The sequence below is a fragment of the Balaenoptera ricei genome, chromosome 17, assembly GCF_028023285.1.
Source record: "Balaenoptera ricei isolate mBalRic1 chromosome 17, mBalRic1.hap2, whole genome shotgun sequence".
NCBI classification, from domain to species: domain Eukaryota; kingdom Metazoa; phylum Chordata; class Mammalia; order Artiodactyla; family Balaenopteridae; genus Balaenoptera; species Balaenoptera ricei.
The window spans coordinates 41911861-41929989 of NC_082655.1; the positions used below are offsets into that span (position 1 = coordinate 41911861).

Here is an 18129-nt window from a genome sequence, read left to right on the forward strand (position 1 = left end):
TCTACAGAAATAGAAGTATTTAAAGATCAATACGAGTTTTGTTTAACAGAAAAATAAAATTAAATGTCTATAAAAATAAAGGAATTGTTAAATTATGATATAGTTTCACTCTTGGGATATCATATGGAAGTTACAAGAGTGAGGTAAATATACAGATATTCCTTAGGGAAGACGTCAATGACATACTGGCAAGTTAAAGCAAACAAACAGACAAAACAAACCAGTGGGCAGTACGTTAGTACGCCACATTATTTACAAGCACACAGATACGTGTATGTTATCAAATTGAGAGTAGTGGTTACTTTTGGACTTGGTGTTGTGTACAATGGGAGTCTACTTTTACTCACTACTTCTATCCTCTTAGACTTAATAATGAGGACATTACAAACTTTAAAACTACTAGTAGAAAAAAATTAACATATAAGCAGGGGCCCAAAATTACAGGAGCTATTAAGCCATAAATGTCAGTTCCCCCTTGCCTTTGGGGCTTCAATTCAAGACTCAAGTTCCCATCTCACTATGATGGAAAACTATTTCTAAGAGATTCCTTCTTTTAACAGTGTCCAGATAGCAAGGCAATGGTGGAATTGGATACTTTGCAAGTGTATTATAGGCACAAGAAATTGCACCAGGCATCCAGTGGCACAAAGCATTCCACTCCTGACATTCTGATGGTGTAAGACAGGAAGACAGAGATCTTTCTTATAACCAGAGCCACTACCAGCAAGTGACTGTCACAGGGTCTAGAGAAGGTGACAGATTGGGATTGGGCTTGGTGTCTGACATAGTACTCAACCATGAACAATTACTCATGCTTCTGAGCCCTTTCAAGTTTTCAAAAGATGGCCAGCTGATGATTATCATGGCTTTCTCCCTATTCTCCTTCCCCAGGAGAATAAAGAACATTTTCAAAAAACAAAACAAAACAAACAAACAAAAATGCTATTTTCAATAGCATGCTATTTTCAATAATGCTATTTTCAATAGCATTAATGAATGTTTTTAAAATTCCTAAAAAAATTAAACAAATTTAATTAATAGTGGCTACCAGCTTCACTGCTACCAAGATTCCAAAGTTCTTCCTCCCTATTAGGAAACTGTAGATGGAGAGGGAATAAAAAATACAGTGTGACAGGAAATTCCCTGGCGGTCCAGTGGTTAGGACTCCACACCGCCACTGCAGGGAGCCTGGGTTCGATCCCTGGTCGGTGAAGTAAGATCCTGCAAGTCACGTAGCAAGGCCAAAAAAAACAAACAAAAAAAAACCCCAAAAAAAACACCACACAGAGATCAGATAGGTAAGTTCCAGGCCACTTATCAGAAACCTCACATACACATTGGTGGATGTACTCAAAACATTTATTTTAAATAGCTTGAGAAGGAAAAAACAAGGTCTGGTATACTTTAAAAATTTTTTGAGCAATATTGTTTGTGCCAAAGTAAAATTTTATTTTAATAAAGTGAACTGGTTAGTAGCTAAACAAAGATTTTTTCTTTTTTTGGCTTTGCAGCATGTGGGATCTTCCCCAACCAGGGATCAAACCTGGGCCCCCTCCAGTGGAGGTGCGGTGTCCTAACCAATGGACCGCCAGGGAAGTCCAAAGACTTTAAAAAAAAGAAATTTTTTTTTTTGGAAAGAAAATTGAGAACGAGAGGTTATTATATATCCAAGTTAGAATCACAGGCAATCAGACCTGGGAGGGACTCCAAAAGCTTGGCTGATCTCATCATCTTGTAACAACCAGAAAGGTCAAGTGACTTGCCTCAGGTAGAAGAACAGATGAGACCAAAACTCGGGTCTCCCAATTTCCAGACTGACAAATTTCTCTCCATTATATCCTGTTGCCTCCAAGAAATTGAGGACAACTAAAAATAATCAGATTTAAAATATGTTGATTCTAATAAAGTACTGAATAATCTCATTCTGGACTTGTTAGTAAAGATTTAGAGGGGAAAGAATACAAGCCCTATAAAATTTAAAGCAACAGTTTTTATTTATTTTGGGTTGACATGAACTCATGTTACTTAAAAATATAATTGTCCTCACCATGGATTTTCCCGTTTTGTAATTCATTCACATGATACTGCCACCCTATTACAATGATTACTGTGCTACTCACTAACAACCCTAAAATAGGAAAAATGGCAAGTTGTATCCACATGTAACCTAAGAGATCATGCTGTCAATAGATGGTTAAAAAATAAACATTTTGGTTTGTCTTGAAACAACCTTCTTGGTCAGAGATATGACCAGAAACCGTTGCCGGTCATGCTAACCTTCAACGTGGCAGACAACATTCTTTTGTGAACTCAGGCAGCGGCTATTAAAGGAGTCCTTTGTTTCTGTCCCTCATTTCCACTTCCATCAGAGCCTTACCTGGGATAGTACGCTGTGTAGTTCATGAAGAGCTGGGTGCCCGCTGGGTAGTATGCTGTGGAGGGCTGCAGTGCTCGTGGATTCAAGAGCACAGAGGGCTGATAAATGGCAGCTTCAGGAGGAATAACTGCTGCAGGAGCTGGAAATGTGTAGGAGGGAGGAGACAGGCCTAAATAAGCAAAGAGAGAGACCTTGAGATATATTTGTAGTAGTTGACACATGTGCTAGCACTAAAGCTACAAGGTCGCTGTTCCCTATATACATTTGAAAGAAAGAGACCAGTTCAGTATACCATCCCAAGCATCTTCCTTTTGGTTATACAGATAACATCTAGAAGCAATCTCAAATCTCACACACTCTGTCAACTTAAAGAACGGTTCTTAGTCTGAAATTTGGAAAAACCAGTATCAAGTGGACTTTCAAGTCTTCGCAACCATTTCATGACATGTGATTTTTTTCCCGCCACTCCTAAGTGCCAGTTACCACAAACTAACTCTTTGAGGAAAGAAACATGGGACAGACTGACATTTAGTGTAACTTCAAACCAAAAGCTGGGTTTTGTCCCCCTTTGAGCACTATGCTGCTAGTTCGTGTTGTTACCTACTCTATAGTACAACATGAAGACAGTTATGATAAAACACTATTCACCAGGACCATGTACTAGGCCAAAGCATAGACTGTGCCAGAGTAAACTGACCGAAAAGGAGTAGATTAACTCTGGATCATGTACACTTCAAGGCAACCCGGAAGATGGGTTTTTGATGCTAATCTACATCTTCAGACCAGTCTAAAAAATAAAAAAATCCAACCTGGGAGATAACCCTGAAGAAATATATGTGCAAGTCTTCCTGAGAGTCAGCTGATGAAAATCTGATTCAGATTAAATAGAAAATAGAAAGGATGGAATTCCTTTGTCTTTTGGTTATGTAACATCTTCAAGGCCCAGTAACTCACTTAAGTCAGACCACTTGCTGGTCACTAGCTTTAATGTGTAGGATGAACACAACTCTCCAAGCCATCTGCACCCAACAGAAGAGATAACTGAGAGGTTGCCTGAATTTGGAATTCCTGACTTTAATTTTCAAACCTAGAACCACCTAATATATGTTGCGAATAGCTGAAGCCCACTGGATAATTTTCACAGGAAAATCTCTACTGTCTCTTTTGCTCTTCTTATGAGTTTCTATATGTCTATGGAGATGAGTCAGTCAGCTGAATATGGGTACATAAACCCAAGACCTGGGAATTCCCTGGTGGCCTAATGGTTAGGATTCCAGGGCTTTCACTGCTGTGGCCCAGGTTCAACGCCTGTCAGGGAACTGAGGTCCTGAAAGCTGCGTGGCACGGCCAAAAAAAAAACAAAAACAGACAAACAAACAAAAAACCCCAAGACCAACATATTGATTTCATATTCAATTTTTGGGTACCTCCTTCATACCCATCAAAAATTGCTACATGGTAGATACCTAATGTAGATAATTTTAAAATTATAATCCCTGGCCTAAAAGAGTCCACAAAAAGGGCAAATAGAACAAACCGAGGCACCTAAGTCATAAAGAGATTGTTGCCTAAAGCGAGTTGGCAGGAAAAAAAAAAGTCCAGTAGAACAAGCATATTAGCATGCATAAATTAGAATTCTGATTTTTTAATGAGTGAACTCTTCCACTTAAATTGACAAATGGCCAAATTTTAAATAAAATTTTTAGAAAGTATTAAAAGATATGGAAATATATCTTAGGTAAAAATGCATTTAGATTTAAAAAAAAAAAATTTTTTTTTTTTTGGCTGCGCATTGCTCAGCATGCGGGATCTTATTTCCCCAATGAGGGACTGAAACCGTGCCCCCTGCAGTGGAAGTGCAGAGTCTTAACCACTGGACCATCAGGGAAATTATTATTATTTTAGGGCTTGTGAGGGGGAAAAGGGAAGAAGTAAAAGTCTTATAAAGTCTGTAATGACGACTTTTCCACCAGGAAGAGAGGAGTAAAAGGATATCACAGCAAAAGAATTTGGGTTACACATGATGGAGAAATTCCCTTATCTCATAATGCCTGACAGATTATCAGTACGAGAAATTGTAAAAGTTACTGATATTATCAGTGGTTTACGGACAGGAAACCTACAACTAAGATTACATTAAGATATCCACTTAAGCCCAATCATGAATTTTTACAACTTGATACTCATTAATGATCAACTCTTAGATATCCACCAATAGCAAGCAGCAGATAAATGGAACATTAGCAGTTAGGAATTCCAAGGGAAATAAAGGATTAAGCCCTACTGAATGTCCTATGAATAATACTTTATCAAATAGGTTTATTGGTATAGATCCCTCTTTACTAGAAAGTGATGTCTTAACACTCCCCACTTTATTGGAATCAAGCACATAATCCAGTTTACTTTCTCAGTTATCTTTGGACTGTATTCCAAGTGCTACTTTCTTTAAACATACCCAGCATGCTTCCTAACAAGGTATGTCTTACTCAAAAGTGAAAACTTGGTCAGAAAATTCAAGTTTTAAACATCAGATCCCCAAATGTTCCTTAGTCACAAACCAGAACTTGGTCTCCCGACTAAAGGGCTTATTCCTCTCAAACAGGATTCCAGATGGCGTGCACCCAGGTGCCAATGAGCAAGAGCATGGCTTGATATTAAGCACTGATCCTGCGATCCAATGGTAACTTTGGCTAATTTATTTACGCATTTATATCTTTTTTTTTTACTAACTTGCTCATTCCAGATATCCTGGAGAGCAAGAGGGATGCTCTTCAGGTTACCCTTCCCCAAAAATACTTACTGCTCAAAAAATTAAAAATGCAAAACGGGCATCAACTCACCCTTCTTTAAAAAAACAAAACAAAAAAGCTTAATGTGTTGCAGAAAAAAAAAAAAGGATCTGTCCATACTTATTTTACCTTTAAATGTTATGTATTTAATATGTAATATTTATTATGTATTAAAATATCTACATAGCCAGGTTGTCTCCCAGAGTCAGTGCTTATCTTGAGCACACTAAGCTTCAGAAATCAAGTGCTTATCACTGGAAAAGCAAGAATATAATTTGAAAGGAGGTATCTGTAGAATCTCTAATTATGGGTGTCCACAACCAAGGTCTTAAATGATTACCAGATACTACCGATTTCAGATGGGAAAGCCTTAGGTAACCACCTCACCTGCCTTAGAAAGAACCAGGGGCACAGAAAGTTATGAAAGCAGCTTAAGCACCTACCAGCATATAGCGTAGAATAGCGCCAAGACCCAAGAAAAACTTACATGGTAACTTACATGGCGGTGGGGATAAGCCATTTCGATTTAAAGTGCCCCCCATTAACACAAAGTTCATCTCCTCAGCTGAACACTGAAAGACTTCAACATATCTGTCCTTCATGGTTTTTTTATGACACTTCTGTGCAGCCATAAATGCTCTGTCCGCAGACTTCATCTGGATAAAGGCATCTCCTGATGGGCGTCCCTGAGCACGTGGGGGAAGAATAAAAACAAAAGGAGACTGTCTCCTTCAACAAGGAAGTGGTTGCTTACAAAACATGCACAGTGACAATCACCCATAGTACAGACATTTTGGCCATAACACCTGGGTGACAGTATGATCTACTGAAATCAGACTTATGTTTCATCACCTAATTAACAGAATTGCCCACAAAACCTTGAAGAAATAGTTTTGAGAGCTCATCGCTGAATGTGATCCTTTTTGATTTTTTTATCAATTAGAATTAGATTTACGGACTTTTGAAAGCGTCTCCTTGTGACTGCAGTTTCAAAGTATAGGCTTGTATACTGGGTTTTTCCTTTCTGAAAAATCCGATTAAATCTTACTCAATTGAGAAAAGCTAGTAACAGAACCAGTATTAGAGCTTTATGCATCCTCCTACATGAAACTGAACAAACCAGTGCTCTCTTTTGTCTTTCAAGTCTGTCTCTCACTGACCTGCAACATCCCTTCCCCTTCTCCCTGAAGCCTAGATTGGGACGTGGCTTGTGGATAGGGAAGGAGGAGAGGAACTGGGAGTTGCAAAGCACAGTGAAGGGTGGTGAGAGCTGTTATCATCAGCATTGCTTGGAAGCCCTTCTCTCACCTCTTCCCTTGCATCTGTTTTAAACCTTGGCCGACAGATGTTTATAGACATTTCCTCTGTTACTAATAGCTTGCTAAAGATCCTATTTAAAACAAAGCTGGTAGATTTCTGCTCCACAGAACCAGAATGCCTTAGTTTTATTTAGCACAGACATTTTATGGGAGAGAAAAAAGGCACAACCAGCTTATAAGACTCCTTTTTTATTTTATGGATTTCTTTAAAGTCTCTAAGGGACTAGTTATTGCAAATTATTACCATGCAAGTTACCATAAGAGTTACCATACCAGGGAAGTTAAGGACACCAGGGAAACCCAGTCCAAGATGGAAAACTAACATCTTCGAGGCAGCTAAGAGCTTGTCCATCATCAAAGAAGCATTTCTCCCAAGTGTAGTCACAATAGGTCACAAGGGTCAATGAGAGGCAAATCTGTCCACTGTTGTTAATCATAGAGTAATAATAGCCCCTAGGTTATTAGAAGTGGTGACTCAGAGAGAACCCGAACAATTCCCTGGTGATGCTGAACTGTGGGGAATTTTATTCAAAACGAATCCCATCAGTGAAGCATGCTGAGAGGATTCCTAGTCAGATAAAATGCTGCATAGCTTAATATTGACGTGAGAGTTAGAATGAGCATGTGCTGGTGTGGAACACCAAACAGGGGCTCAATGTTTTCTGATTCCTTGTACCCAGTGGCATGCACTTTCCAGTGAGACAGGATTATGGTTATGAATGTGACCAAATCATCACATGAAAAGAGAAAGTGGGAAACTAGCAGTTTAGAAAAAATTGGTATTTTTAATACAAACCTATATTCAGACTATGATGCACAGAAAACATCTTATTTTCAAAAATTGATACAACTTTGCTTTTAATAAAGAGTTCCAAAATTTTAATTACAACTACGTGATTTATGGGTTTTTAAAGTTCTGTCCTACTTATGATGGCACAAAATACTGGCAAATTGCCCAGCAACTAATATAATTAATTTTATTTAAAAAATGAGAGCTACCAAGCCAGGAACTACTTTTAATATGCTTAGAATATATACTGCATACTATAAGAATCTGATTAGATTTTGATAGAGGATTCTCAACAATTAATTCACTAATACATTTGAGCGCCTTTTATAATCACATACTGTTCTAGGTGGTATATATACAAGTTCTTTTTGAGTTTGCACTCTACTGAATGTAATTTGATATCTACTATATATATGTGAAATAAAATAAGTCATTTCTAAACAGTCTATGGATACAAAATACTTGGGAGCACAGACATGCTCATTGGTTTATATATTGTCTATGATTGCTTTCACACTACAGCAGCAGAGCTGCAGACTTCAGTAACTGCAACAGTAAAATGTTGTATTAGACTGGTAATGTATTTGTCTCCTACCCAATGCTATTGATAATTTGATGGATATATGTGATGATGGAATCAGGTGAATCTGAATTACCATACCAATGATAGCATTCTTTCTGGAGTTCATCTTAAAGACCCCATGCATTTATAGTTAAATCTTTCCTTTAAGACTTACTATACAACTGATGAACATTTGTAACCTTTTTATTGGAAGGGTGTATTTAATAAGAATAAGCAAATCAGTTTTCCAGTAAGTGACTTTCTTACCTGGTGATTCAATACCATGTGGACCCCATGAGTCCGAATATCGGTGGAAAATTCCCCCAGAAAGTCCAGGATATCCTCAATCGTGGCTGCATAGGGAAGACCTCGAAGGCGTATACAGTCTCTAATGTTTGTAGGGGGCACAAATTGCTGAGGTAGTACTGGAATAATGGGAGGGGTTGGAAGTGGAATGAGAGGGGCCGAGGAGAATCGATTCAGCACCTGTTCTCAAAGCAAAATAGAAGTGGTTTAGAGCCCTGTTACTCCAACGTTGTCTTCAGACCAGTGCTGGCATCCCTGGAGAACTGCTAGAAATGCATAATCTCAGCTCCACCCTGACCTAGTCTATATGAATCTGCAGTTTAACAAGATCCCCAGGTGATCCACAAGCATGATAAAGTTTGAGAAGCACTCTTGGAGAAAGTTGTTCATGGTTTTCAGCTGGGAAAGCATGATACCAACTTTTGTGAGACGCCTGCTGAGATATACACCACACACAACACAATGCACTTAGATTAAGGACTTATCCACCTGGGCAAATGTCTCACTATCTGCCGTGAGACAAGTATCCTTAAAGTCTGTTGCTTTTATAAGAATCGGGACATATTGTTAAAATATGGACTTATGTACAACCTATTAGATTTCATTTCACTAGTGTTTCTCTCAATATTGTCTTCACATTCCACCTCCAAACCCAAGAAATATAAAGAAAATGACCCAGCAAAGGAACCACGGTCAAACAGTGACTGTATTATATTAAAATATGTCACATTTATAACGAATAAAGCAGAAGGCAGAATGGCTGGGTAACATAAACCTGAAAAAAATCAATTAGTGAAAATAAAAATAATCATGTGAATTTGAGACAGTGGCAAAACAGGGGATCTTGACTATCTTTTTTTTGGCCACACTGCACAGCATGTGGGATTTTAATTCCCCGACCAGGGATCGAACCCATGCCTCCCTGCATTGGAAGGTGGAGTCTTAACCACTGGACTGCCGGGGAAGTCCCTTGGCTACCTTTTAAATTCATGGAATCCTGCTATCTTGAGAATGGATGCGAGATCAGGTACATTTTGGAGAACGAATTGCTCCCAGGCAAAACTCATGTTACAAGGTTGTTGTCTACTTTTGTCTTAGTTTAGAATATGCCTACTAGTTGATAATACGAGGAGGCCTTTGCGCAAATGCCGTGTGCGGAATCCCCAGGATTTCTCAACCATTTACCACTGCAGCCTTTATCAGTTCATAACTAAATATAAGACAATCAATGAACTCCCCGCAAATTGCCCTAATTTCCTCACTCACACCCTGTCCAGTTGCTATCTGAATAAGAGGTGGCAACAATCAAAGAGTAAACACAACACAGCCAAAGAGAAAGCAAGACTTTAAGAAACTATACGAACAATTCAGACACAGTACAAACATTAGGGGGAAGAACACGAATAGAAAATAAATGTTATAAACAAACTTGGGACAGGAAAGGGTCTAGCACCTACAGTACCTGCCAAATAGGAGATCAGTAAAAAGTTATTGAAAGAAATGATTATTATTAATGAAAAGAAGACAGTGCAAAGTCTATGACTACTTCAACACTTATTAAATAAATTATTAGAGATGGGAGGCTGGAAAGCGAAAAGTTCACCCACACTCAAAACCACCTATGGCTGAGTCAAACAGAGAAAGCATACTCTACAACCAAGCCAATTAATGTACAGTAGCCAAGGCTCTGGGGTAGTCCATTCTAAGGCATGATTTCCATGAAACTGTTCTTCGAATTAAAGATCTAAAATAAAAATCTCATTTTTCCCCCTCTAGTTTGGGAAGGGTGTTTGAAGTCTTAAGCATGCTCAGCATATCTTAGAGATTCAGAATTTATGATACTCATTTTCAACAAAGTACAGAATTGTTTAAACTACAAGTATGCTCATAGCTTAGGGTTCAAGAGTACCAGTACAGGGACTTCCCTGGTGGTCCAGTGGTAAAGAATCCACCTTCCAATGCAGAAGACATGGGTTCGATCCCTGGCCAGGGAACTAAGATCCCACATGCCACAGGGCAACTAAGCCTGTGCACCACAACTACTGAGCCCGTGTGCCACAAAATACAGAGCCCACACACTCTGGAGCCTGCACGCCATAACTAGAGAGAGAAAACCTGCAAGCCACAACTACAGAGAAGCCCAAGCGCTGCAACAAAGAGCCTGCGAGCCACAATGAAGACCCGACGCAGCCAAAAAAAAAAAAGAAGAAAAAGAAACAGAACAGAGTCAGTGTCTGAACTGCTTGCAAAAGACCAAAGGAATCATTGAAATGACTATGTTCTACTGTGGAGCCAAGTAAAATAAGTTGAAGAGCCATGTGAAACAGTCTATAGGATCTCAGGTGCAAAGGTAATACTAACTGACCCTTGAAGAGAAATGTTCAGCTGGTAAGTCAAGAAGAATAGCCGAAAGGCTTGAGACCCTACAGATGGTTTTATGCTTGGATCTTAGTGTGTCTTCAGGAGCTGGCTGTCCCATCTGTGCCTCAAAAACAGCGCTGAATTCTGAAAGGCAGTAACAGGACAAAAGGACAATTTGCACTGTCACCAGCAATATGGAACTGATCAAGCCTTTTGGGAAATAAATTTGGCAAGACATTAAAACCTTAAAAGCTCACACTCTATATCCAGTTCTAAAGAAATCAATGAGAAATTGACAGATAGGGACTTCCCTGGTGGCGCAGTGGTTAAGAATCCGCCTGCCAATGCAGGGGACACGGGTTTGATCCCTGGTCTGGGAAGATCCCACATGCCGCGGAGCAACTAAGCCCGTGCGCCACAACTACTGAGCCTGCTCTCTAGAGCCCGCGAGCCACAACTAATGAAGCCTGCACACCTAGAGCCCGTGCTCCGCAACAAGAAAAGCCACCGCAATGAGAGGCCCCGTGCACTGCGATGAAGAGTAGCCCCCGCTCGCCACAATTAGAGAAAGCCCGCGCGCAGCAACGAAGACCAATGCAGCCAAAAATAAAAATTAATTTAAAAAAAGAAGAAATTGACAGATAAGCATGTTTACCTAGAAATTTCTTATGATAGAAAAAAACCCAACCCAAATGTACAATAGAATTAATAAATAAATTATATGCCCCTGTGAAACATAGTATTAACTTAAAGATTAAAATTTTCAGACATGAGTAAACTTTTGAAACCAAATACAAAAGTATATCTACAGCAATATTCCAGTTATATAAAAACACGGTATTTTTTTCTGTGTGTATATTAAGATAACAGTGGCTATCATTTGGTTATAGAATAGATATTTTTTCACGCATTTATACTTTCTGTAATTTCCAAGTTTTATTTTAACACAATGAATAATGTATTATTTTCAGAAATAAAGAATAGGAACTATATTCAATATCTTGTAATAACTTATAATGGAAAAGAATCTGAAAAAGAATATATATATGTGTGTATAACTGAATCATTGCTGTATACCTGAAACATTGTAAATCAACTATACTTCAATTAAAGAATGAATTAATTTAAAAAAAGAAAGAATAGAAATAACGCAAAGCCACCAACATGCTCTTAAAAACCAACCTGCTGAACTTCAGCTGCTGTGCTCCTGAAGAGTTCAATGTATCTTTTACCCAACAAGTCCTTATGCTTCCTCAAAGCATTCTGTGCATATTCCTCACAGGCAAAGAGGACAAAAGCATCCCCTGTTGGCCTACCATCTGGGTACGTAACAAAGAGGATGCCTTCCTTCCCCCCAGTGATGGGGCAATGCTGTCCAAAGAAGGCCACCACTTCATCAGCTGTGGCCGTGAATGGGAGCCCCCGCATGCGGACAATGACTTGGTTTTCCTTGGAGAGAAACTGGGCTACCTCATTGGATGTACCTAGGGAACACAAATATCAGGAAGCACAGGGAGAAATGGTTAAGACATCGACTTTACCAAATTTAAAAAAGTAAAATTTTTGGCAATGTCTTTAATTCGTAAGTCCCACACTCCCATATGAATTCATAATAACATCCCAGGAATCAGAATTCTCTTCCCATAAATTTAAAACGTTCCCCCTACCATTTTCATAAAATACCCCTCTTAATATAGGAAGGTAGCCATACAGTTCCATCATGGACCAACCACCATATTCTTCTCAAGGAGAGGCAACTAGTCATCACGGTGGTTAAGGGCACACGCCCTGGAACTAGAAATGTCTGGGTGCAAATGTGGCTTTACCATTTACCAAGCTATGACCTCAGCCAAGTTTAACCTCTGTATCTCAGTTTCCTCATCTGTAAAATGGGAGTAAAATTACCTACCTCATAAATTATGAGAATAAGTTATTACATAGAAAGCTCTTTAGTGATTTTTGGTATTATTTTCCTGATTACTTTTTATTAAGAAAGGTCCAAACATACTCGAGTAGAGAGAATAATGAATATACTTAGCAGCCAGTTTCAACACTTATCAACACTCTGCCAGACATAAAGCATTTTGTACAATGCTGCAGCAAATACTCAAATATACATCCTTTACTAGTAACATTTTCCCTAAGCGCAAATTCTTATCATACTGCCCGTATACCATGAAGTCCCAGGCACTGATGTGGACATTAGTTAACTGCCATCTACAATGTTATCTGCCATGGAACCTCAGGACCACAGCACCTCCAAATATACTTTATCCCCAACCAATATCAAACAATGGAAACACTATTAACCTTGAAGTTCTGAATTGGGAAGCCTTGGTTTATCTCAAGAAAAAAGTGCAAGAAATATACCAGCACATTGTATAAACAGGATGTTGTTACTACAAGTTTTACAGTTGCAAAGATTTTTATCAGGACTATATAATGAAGGGATATAAATGTTCTCTGTATTTAGGTGAAAATCACCTTAGTATATTTTGGCAATAGGTGTCAAAAGCCCCTTAAAAGGTCCACCCACATTCTTTGAATTAGCTATCCTCTTTTTAGAGCTTTATCCTAATGAGTGGCACATACAGAGATACAAAAATATTCACTGCAACATAGAGTGAAATGGAGGTAAGCTCTAAATGCCCAATAGGATTGTTTTTTTAAAAAATTATGGTACATATAATACTGTACAGCATTTAACATTTAAGAAATTTGAGTAGCATAAGAAGATATTCATAATATACTAAAAGGAGAAAGGAAATTAAAACAATATGAGCAGAAAAATAGACACAGAGTAGGTACACATATAGAAAAACAACTGTTGGACAAACCACAGTTAACATTTTTTATGCATCTGTTATTTTTAGGTTTTAAAGTTATGAATCACTCAAGAATTAGATAATGACTTTATCTGTTCCCACTTCTTTCTGACCATATTACTACAAACACCATATATTCTAAAATACTAGAAGCCAGAATGCTACCATATTCCCAGCCACTGATGAGTAAAAAAGTTAAGAGAAAAAATAGAAGCAGATATGCAACAATTCCAGATATTCTGATATGGCCGTTTGAAAGTAGTTTTCAGACCATTTAATTTCTTTCATGAACTACTCTTTCCCTTTGTACACGACTTTATATGACCCTTTGACCTTTGTATAGCACTATTTTTAATGGCTATTTAACTACAGTTGGCTGACTCAAGCCTTAGGGCAAGCGTTACACATTACACTGACACTACTGGATATTTCTTCCTCCTATTAAAAAAAAAAAGAGTCAACTTTTACGTTTCATTGGGAATAAAATGACCCTATTTATCTACCATTCATGACTCCATTTATCTACCTTTGCTATATAAGTAAAATTTTAGATTCTTCTTATTATAGCCACATTATATAAAAGGTACTCACCGCCAGCAATTTTAAGAAAATCTTCACCTGTTGCTTTGTAAACCTAAGAAAAGAAAGGGAAATTAAATACAGTTTCTGAGCCTTCTGATGTGAACACTCATTCAAGATGCCAGGGTTGTCAGGGTGTCACATGTCAGGTTGTGAGGACGTACCTCAATGTACCGGGTCCCCATGTGATGTTTGTGCCTCTGGAGTGCTAGGTCTCTGTGCTCCTCACTCACAAACCTAACCAGAGCTTCTCCGTTCCTTCGACCCTGGGCATTCAGACAAAGTGCTGCACCTCCCCTTTGAAAATAACAGAACAGAAAGCAATAGGGAAAAAAACAAAAAAACAATCAGTGAGGAGAAAATGACAGAAAATCTATTATCCTTTTGGGATTGTTAAATAAAATAGAGATTAAGGAAAACCAACTTGGCAATATTGAGTCCTTTGAAGAATCTTGCAATATCTTGATCCGAAGACTGCCATGGCAAACCCCGTGCCCTGACTACCGTGTTGTCATCAATAAGTTCCATCTTGCTGCTGCGGATTCAAGCAAAACGTCAGGTTGCATGATTAATGCTAGGCAGTCTGACCTATTATCCCCATAAGACAACTGGCCTATTTACACCTGAGGTATTATTTATTTGGAGTTCAGACAGACTTGTAGTACTGCCCAACTTACTTCATAACCTCAAAAATTATCTGGGCACAGTTCAAAGTATTCTTTAGGTGGTTTACTTATACAGAGGCAACTGCCCATGCCAGTTCAGCACAGCTTGCTCACCCAGCAAACCACCTATCAGCTGAGTTGCTGCTTCCTTGTTCTCAAAAGAACGCAGCAACAATTCACAGGAAGCAAAGTTCTCCCAATACTCTCATGGCCTGTAAGTCCCTACAGCTGAGAAGGTTTAAATTCATTCTCTGATCTGGCTAGTACACCAGTGGGGTTTAAATCCAGTTTGACAGCAAAACTTAAGACCCACCTAAAGCTGGTAATGAACCCACATCAGTAATGTGTGCACATGGTCAGAAGTCTGCCATTAAAATATCTCCCCTATCAAACAGGGAGGCATCACAGAGAGTGTTTATGGAAATGCTTGGGAGTTCCCACACCTTAATGAGTCATTTGTAAATCACCTATTCTATATTTTGACACCTTCTGATGTTCTATTCCTCCCATATTTATATTTTCAGTACTCCTAGGACATTTCCTAATGAGTCACTTTCTCCACAACTAAATAGGCCTCAACATCTCTCTTATGGGCAAACATGTCAGAAGTTTCTGTTCACTTCAGGCACCAAGCAATCTCATGCAATTCACTGCAGTGATTTACAAACTTAAATAGGTCTACTTGTGATCACAAACAGAGATACCACCATTTCATACTTCTCCCCAGTTATTTCCTTTGCTTTAAAGTAGGAGCTGATAGAACATACTTAAAATTATCTCAGTAAAAACCTTGTGAACTCTTTTAAAGCTTATGATTTTTTCCTTTGGAAGTTATCCAGTGAGGATGGACAGTTCAGAGAGGCTAAAATCAGAATCGCAGACACAAACAGCACAAACATATGAGGTACCTAAAGTCATAGTGACTAAGGATACAAATATTTCATTAAATGTTAATCCCAACATCCAAGCTTGCTTTAAAATACAATCTTCTTTAACAAATGACCTAATATTTAAAAATGGATACCCAAAAGGTTTAGTAAAGTTACTAAAATATAACAGGAGTTAAATATCACAATATGAATAAAAACACATTAAAAGGCTCAAATGGAATAGTATTCAAGTACTTACCAAGTGCCACTTTCAAATTTGTAATTTACTCTTTCTGGATCTGAAAACCTGTGATCTAAAATGAGAACATACAAGTCATCGTCTTAGCCATCAGGGAGACAAAGCTGAGGGGGCGGGTGGTGGTGATTCAGAAGTATAGGCAAGGGAAAGTGGATGGGATCAGATACTAGGCCCGCATTGTTACAACACCAATACTTACTATAAGGGTCTGAAATCATTGCTAAAATTATATTTCCCATATCTTCAACTTGACAGGCTCCATACCGGGAGGCTGAACTATTCTTCTCAAAATTTAAACCTGGGAGATTAAGTTAAGGAAACATTTTGGGGAGGTAAAATGAGGTTGCTTTTACCCCAAATTAAACTCTCATGGAGCCAAGAAGCCAAGTAAAATGCATCTAGATTGACAATTCTTTGAAATCTCAAAATAGCTGCTTCCCATCAGTCTGGACTTCACCCAGGCTTCCTGAAGTGTCCAATTGCCCTATTGGGCTAAGATGGCCAAATCAATCCTGTCCTGAGGATTACCAGGAATAATAATAATAATACCAGGAATAAAATGTTTATTGAGTGGTAGCAAATGCATGAATACTGAGCACTTTAGCATCAAACCATGAAGCGTACAACAGTTAACAGAATCCCTATCCTGTCTTTACAACACACACCATGCTGACTTAAAGATACAGTTACATCCTTCAAGACCACAAGGTATTAAATGACTTTTTTAAGCCTAATGTTCAGAACACTTCAGATTACTGAAGACGTATCTATGACTCCATTTTTATTCAGAACTCCCTTCTAGAAGATTTTTGGAACCCCATAACACAGCCATCTTGGATGGCAGCAAATGCTTGTCCTTTTAGAGTAGATGTGTAGAAACGGTTCAAGCACTCAGAGCCAACAATGGCCAATGTAGCTTTTGATTAAGTGAGTACACTGTTTGGGTAAGCCAGGAAACATGGCTTTTCAAGAAATGCATGGCTCAAGTTGGGTTTGAGGGTGCAACCAGAAGAGATTTCCATCAAGTTTTGCATAAGTTTTATAATGTAGTACAATGCACATAACAAATAATACTATGGGACTCTATCTTTTCTCGAGTTTAAAATGAAAACAGCCATCTGAGTGGTGGTTATTAAGATGTTTGCCTTATTTTATAAAAATGTTTCCTGACTGGTATTTTGTAACAAGGGTAATAAATGAAGACAAGTATTAAGAAAAAGTCGGTAGGTACTACTTTACTGCAAACAAAGAGGATACGATAATAAAACAACTCAGAGATTTCTCCCCACCAAGAATTATAGCCAGTCTTCTGAATGAGTAATATTCTATTCTATTCTCAATTCAAAATTCCTTTCTATTTCATCCCCACAGCTTCCTCTTGTCTTTCTCCAGTAAAGAGACATGCTAAGCAAATTCATTTTTGTGTCGTCTCTCAACCGGTTACATTTCTTTGTAGTTAAATATGCTACATGTAGAAAGGCAGCCATATGTTCCTTGGCAAATTACTTAACCCCACTAAACTTCAGCTTATCTGTAAAGCCAAAGCTGTGATAATCTTTACCTCCCTGGGCTCTTGTGAAGATTAAATGAGATAAAACAAGCCCAGGACACAACGCAGGCATTTAATACATGATGCTCTCGCCGCTCTTCCTAGAACCCTCAGGTGACCAACTTTCATAACTTATGATAATCACACTTTAAGAGGGTCACATTTATGACTAAAAAATCTGAACTCACCAGATGCCTATTTGTATGCTCACAGGATAATAATCATCAAGCTAAAATGGTGGATAATTTCTGCATTTCCCCCTGCAATCCCGCCCTTTACATCAATCATCTAGTGATGAAATAAATCTGCTGCCCACTGAGGGATTAGAAAATCTATCCCAGGAGATGTTCAAGCAACAGAGCAATGACCACTGACTGGGGTCATTAAAATGATTTTCCTTGGAAAGCTGTACTATAAAGTATTTATTAATTCAGCGCCATTTTCAAAGAACATAATGATAGGACAGAAAAACTGGAGCCAAAGGATGAAGATGCTTTAGGGAGACAACTGCCCTAAGTTTTCTGGGGAGATGGGAGGAACTTTATGGATCCTTACAGAACGAAGAAAGAAGAGCTGTGACTAGCTATAGTTTATCATGTAAACTCTGCCACCAAATGTCTGGAACCCTGCAATTCTAATAACACTTTCAGCCTTTTAAGGGCGTACAATGAAGCAAAGAGAAACATATCCAAGAAATGGAGACCAATGCCATTGTATAAGCCAGTGTTTCTCAACCTCAGCATTAGTGGCACATAGGGCAGATAATTCTTTGTTGGGGGGTGGGGCGGTGTCCTGTGTACTATAGGATTTTTAGTAGCATGCTGACCTCTACCTACCTCCAGGAATAACAATTAAAAATGTCTCCAGACATGGCCAGAT

At 38.5% G+C, this 18129-nt stretch overlaps 1 protein-coding gene across 6 annotated transcripts in view; it reads right to left on the reverse strand.

Annotated features, from left to right (window-relative positions):
- The window catches only part of ESRP1 (epithelial splicing regulatory protein 1), a 58450-nt gene that overhangs the window by 26129 nt on the left and 14192 nt on the right, over positions 1-18129 (reverse strand). For 4 of the 6 annotated variants that reach the window (XM_059901659.1, XM_059901657.1, XM_059901656.1 and 1 more), the window contains exons 5-13: positions 15901-15999; positions 15702-15756; positions 14333-14443; positions 14073-14205; positions 13921-13963; positions 11687-11988; positions 8105-8323; positions 5654-5852; positions 2378-2546 (exon numbers count right to left, since the gene is read on the reverse strand). In XM_059901659.1, the coding sequence (XP_059757642.1) occupies positions 2378-2546; positions 5654-5852; positions 8105-8323; positions 11687-11988; positions 13921-13963; positions 14073-14205; positions 14333-14443; positions 15702-15756; positions 15901-15999 (1330 nt within the window). Of the gene's footprint in view, positions 1-2373; positions 2547-5653; positions 5853-8104; positions 8324-11686; positions 11989-13920; positions 13964-14072; positions 14206-14332; positions 14444-15701; positions 15757-15900; positions 16000-18129 lie in introns of those variants that run through there. The other 2 variants (XM_059901654.1, XM_059901658.1) reach the window with 2 other exon arrangements.